The following is a 3,912-nucleotide window of genomic DNA, read 5'->3' as shown; positions in this document are numbered from 1 at the left end:
TGTTTCAATGTCACTTAGTAGGAAAACAACTACTGGAATTCATTGGTGAATTACCAATTTGACTTCACAGTTTTTAAATAACATGAGTTGAAACCCAAATTTTCCATTTGATTCTGTAGTGAGCGGCATCAACCTTTGACCCTTGCCGTGGTCCTGGTTCTTGAACTGCAGCTGAGGTATTATACACTGAAAAGAAACAAATATGAGAGTAAAAGACAGAAAACTGTACTTGAACAACAATTAAAATAAGTTTTAAAAAAGAAAGAAATATGAAGACATAGGTCACTTTAACTGAGTCACAAATTTGTTCATTTGGTCAGAACACTATCAGTAGTAATGCTATAAATATCTTCAAGTTTTTTTGATGAGGTTTCGACATGAAGAATGTCACTGAAGTTACTACATTTGTACTGAAGGGCTTCACAGACAATCCTGATCTGCAAATTATCTTCTTCTTCCTATTTCTAGCAATTTACCTGTTCACTCTGATGGGAAATTTAGGGCTGATTGTATTGGTCATTGGGGATTTCAGGCTCCACAACCCCATGTACTATTTTTTGTCTGTGCTATCATCAGTGGATGCCGGCATTTCCTCAGTAATTACTCCAAATATGTTAGCAGATTTTCTGTCAAGGAATAATGTCATTTCACTTCTTGGATGTGCAACACAGATGTTTCTCGCAATTACTTTTGGGACCACGGACTGCTTCCTCTTGGCTGCAATGGCATATGATCGCTATGTGGCAATCTACAACCCTCTCCTGTATTCAGTCAGCATGTCACCCAGAGTCTATGTGCCACTCATCATTGCTTCCTATGTCAGTGGCATTTTGCATGCTTGTGTGCACACAGTGGCCACATTTAGGCTACCCTTCTGTGCCTCCAATGAAATCAGACATGTGTTTTGTGACATCCCTCCTCTCCTTGCTATTGCGTGTTCTGACACTCACACAAACCAGCTTCTACTCTTCTACTTGGTGGGCACCGTTGAGATGGTTACTATGCTGATTGTCCTGATTTCCTATGGTTTAATTCTGTTGGCCATTCTGAGGATGCATTCTGCTGAGGGTCGGAGAAAAGTCTTCTCTACGTGTGGTGCTCACCTAACAGCAGTGTCAGTTTTTCATGGAACCATCCTCTTCATGTATGTGAGACCAAGTTCCAGCTATGCTTTGGACCATGACATGATAGTGTCAACATTTTATACCATTGTGATTCCCATGCTGAATCCCGTCATCTACAGTCTGAGGAACAAAGATGTGAAGGCGGCAATGAAAAGAGTGTTTGGGAAAACGGTGTATGAATGAAGTACATTTTCTCTGTAACCATTAAATATAAATAAAATAAGAATGATATTTGGTGTCTTCTTCTCAAAAAATTATAATAAAATGTTTTGTTTTAGCATACTAGGGTCTTGTTATTCATCTTATACCTTTTCTTTTTAAGGTCACAGGGAAACTTCCACCTGTGCATTTTCTACACAAGCAGGAAAACTGTATCATTTATTTGTTTCTTACTTAATTCATTCTCAGAAACACAGCACACACACATATTTACATATACGCTGATAGTGACTGCATCAGTTTGTCAGGTCTGCCGTCACAAAGTACAATAGACTAGTTAGTGGTTTATACCACATAAATTTATTTCTCAGTGTTCTGTAATGTAGAAGTCCGAGATCAAGTTAAAGCAGGTTGATTTCTTCTGGGATTTTTCTCTTTGGTTCGTACACAGCCATCTTCCTCCTGTGTCTTCACCTGTTGTTTTCTGAGTGTCTGTGTCCTATTATCCTTTCTTATAAACATACTAGTCATATTGGATAAGGGACCACCCAAATACTGTATTCTAACTTAATAACCAGCTATTTTGAGTATTCAGAGATTAAGAAGCAATAAATTTAAGTATCCATATCTTATCATTCAAGTTTTGTACTCAGTTTATTTCATAATGGGGTTTAAATTAATAAAATATAATATCATCAGTCCATTTCTTAATATAATCATGTTTTATGATTGTGAAAACATGAATTACCTTTATCACTCAGTTTTATATTGTATTGGATCTTTGAGAGAGATATTTTCTAAAGCGGTGTTTTTTTATCGTTAGTAACCTTCTCTGACTTTTATAGCTAAAAATGCTATTGTAGTTAGACTGACTTAATAAGAAATATATATTCTGATATTTATTTAGAAATACATATTTTAGAATTTAGTTCAATATTATTGTTAACCCCAATTCATGTACATTTTGTGAGATGAAGTAAAGACTTGTATTCACAGCCCCCTTTTTTTCAATAATATTGCTCTAACAGAGATAATGGTGGTTGTTTATACAAATGTCTTTATAAGTATTGAAAGAACAAAACCAGTCCTGTAGAGAAGCTTGGAATAGAAGGTCACAACTGGGGGTATAATTTATAGGAGGATCTCAAGCTCCATAAAGTAATAGCTCTATTTGTAAGAGGGATAGAAAAATATTTATGCCATAATTGAAATACAGAGAAAAAAAGAAAGGAGAGGCAAGAAGGAGGAGTGAGAGAGAGAGGAGCCAGCACAATGGTTCCTCTGTAAGGCTGGGGAACATGGACAGGTGACTGGGAAATTCAGCAGTTCAGTTTCTCTGAGCAGGAGGCCTGATGCTATACCATAACCTCTACCTGGCCTCCTTCCACTGTATCTGCAGTGAGTTTCCTTCATTTTCAAATGATTTCTGAGAAAGGACTTTTTTGTTTTCAGGGAGGTGGTAGTGGAACCTGCCCTTTGGAAAGCAGCCATGATCTATGTGAATCAGGACAACTGGACACCTGGTATGAAGTCCTGCAGACTTCCAGTGAGAAAGCATCAGTGCTCCAACCAAATTCATCCAGAGCTTAAGGGGCCAGAAAATCTCCATGGAAAACCTTAAAGTTTCTCAGTTTTACTTTTGAATTAGAAAAGGTTGTGAACTGGTTCAAATTTTATCATCTTGACTTGCATGTTGCACCCACTCTCTTTACTAAATGTTAGTAAAGTGTTGCATGTACAGAGATAGGGCAGGTATTGAGGGTCGACATTGGGGGCAGTGGTGGAGGTGATGGGTGCCCTTAAGAATTGGTGTCACTTCGAGGACAACTTTTTTTTATTTAATAACATTTCATTCCAAAAGACAGTAATAAAAATGCTATAAGAAGTGCTTATTGTTATGATTGCATAAAGAAGTCAACACAACAGTGTTTAGTGTAAGAGTATAATTTAGAAAGAGTGAGTATATGTTACTTTTGGATAAATAGCAATACTTGGCACTTTTGTGTATATCCACCAAATGAAGAGATAAAATGAAAGGCTTAAAAAGGTAAAATCCCCTTTTACATATTTTTTATTTGTTTAGCCGCATGTCCTGTTTCTTGTTTTCATGTCTACTGAAGCATTTTTGTTCAGTTTTTATTTGTTCTAAAGGTTCATTTTTTCTCTGTGATACAAATTTCTTTTAAGCTCAAGACAAAAATGGTTGCAAACCATTGAGAAATTGAAGGAAAATGCTACAAAACAATAAAACTTTTAATAGCTGAACAAAAGATATCTGTGGCAGGAAAGATGGTCTCACTCCACCACTTTCCAAGAAGTGACCATGTGCACCTTCACCATGAGCTTTCAGGCTTGCTCTTCCTCGTTTAGAAATTATAAAAATCTTTCACTATGTTTAACTGTGTTTTAAAATGTGTTTATTTTAATATTGCTGTTTATTGCTTACATAACTGTGTTTTCTTGGGTCAACTAATGCATTTTTCTAAAGGGAAAATTGGGTGTTTGAGGTTGGAAGAAAAAGGATAATGATTTTCCCATTAAAATTCATGGAGTTTTAAACTCTTAGTTGCCTCTGAACAGCGGGATTGTCAGAGGCCAAAGAAAACCCTTCATGAAGATAGTTCTACAT

The 3,912-nt window shown here is 36.4% G+C and overlaps 1 protein-coding gene across 1 annotated transcript; it reads left to right on the top strand.

Moving 5' to 3' along the window:
* The first annotated feature begins 332 nt into the window (after positions 1–332).
* LOC123831498 (olfactory receptor 5T2-like) lies at positions 333–1,307 on the top strand. The gene has a single exon (XM_045858379.1). It carries the CDS (start codon positions 378–380, stop codon positions 1,305–1,307), a length of 930 nt encoding a protein of 309 aa, XP_045714335.1. The 5' UTR covers positions 333–377.
* Positions 1,308–3,912: the final 2,605 nt, after the last annotated feature.

The sequence above is a fragment of the Phyllostomus hastatus genome, unplaced genomic scaffold (genome assembly GCF_019186645.2).
Source record: "Phyllostomus hastatus isolate PE091 unplaced genomic scaffold, TTU_PhHast_1.1 phas_scaffold_177, whole genome shotgun sequence".
NCBI classification, from domain to species: Eukaryota; Metazoa; Chordata; class Mammalia; order Chiroptera; family Phyllostomidae; genus Phyllostomus; species Phyllostomus hastatus.
This window is presented reverse-complemented; position numbering and strand designations above follow the sequence as displayed.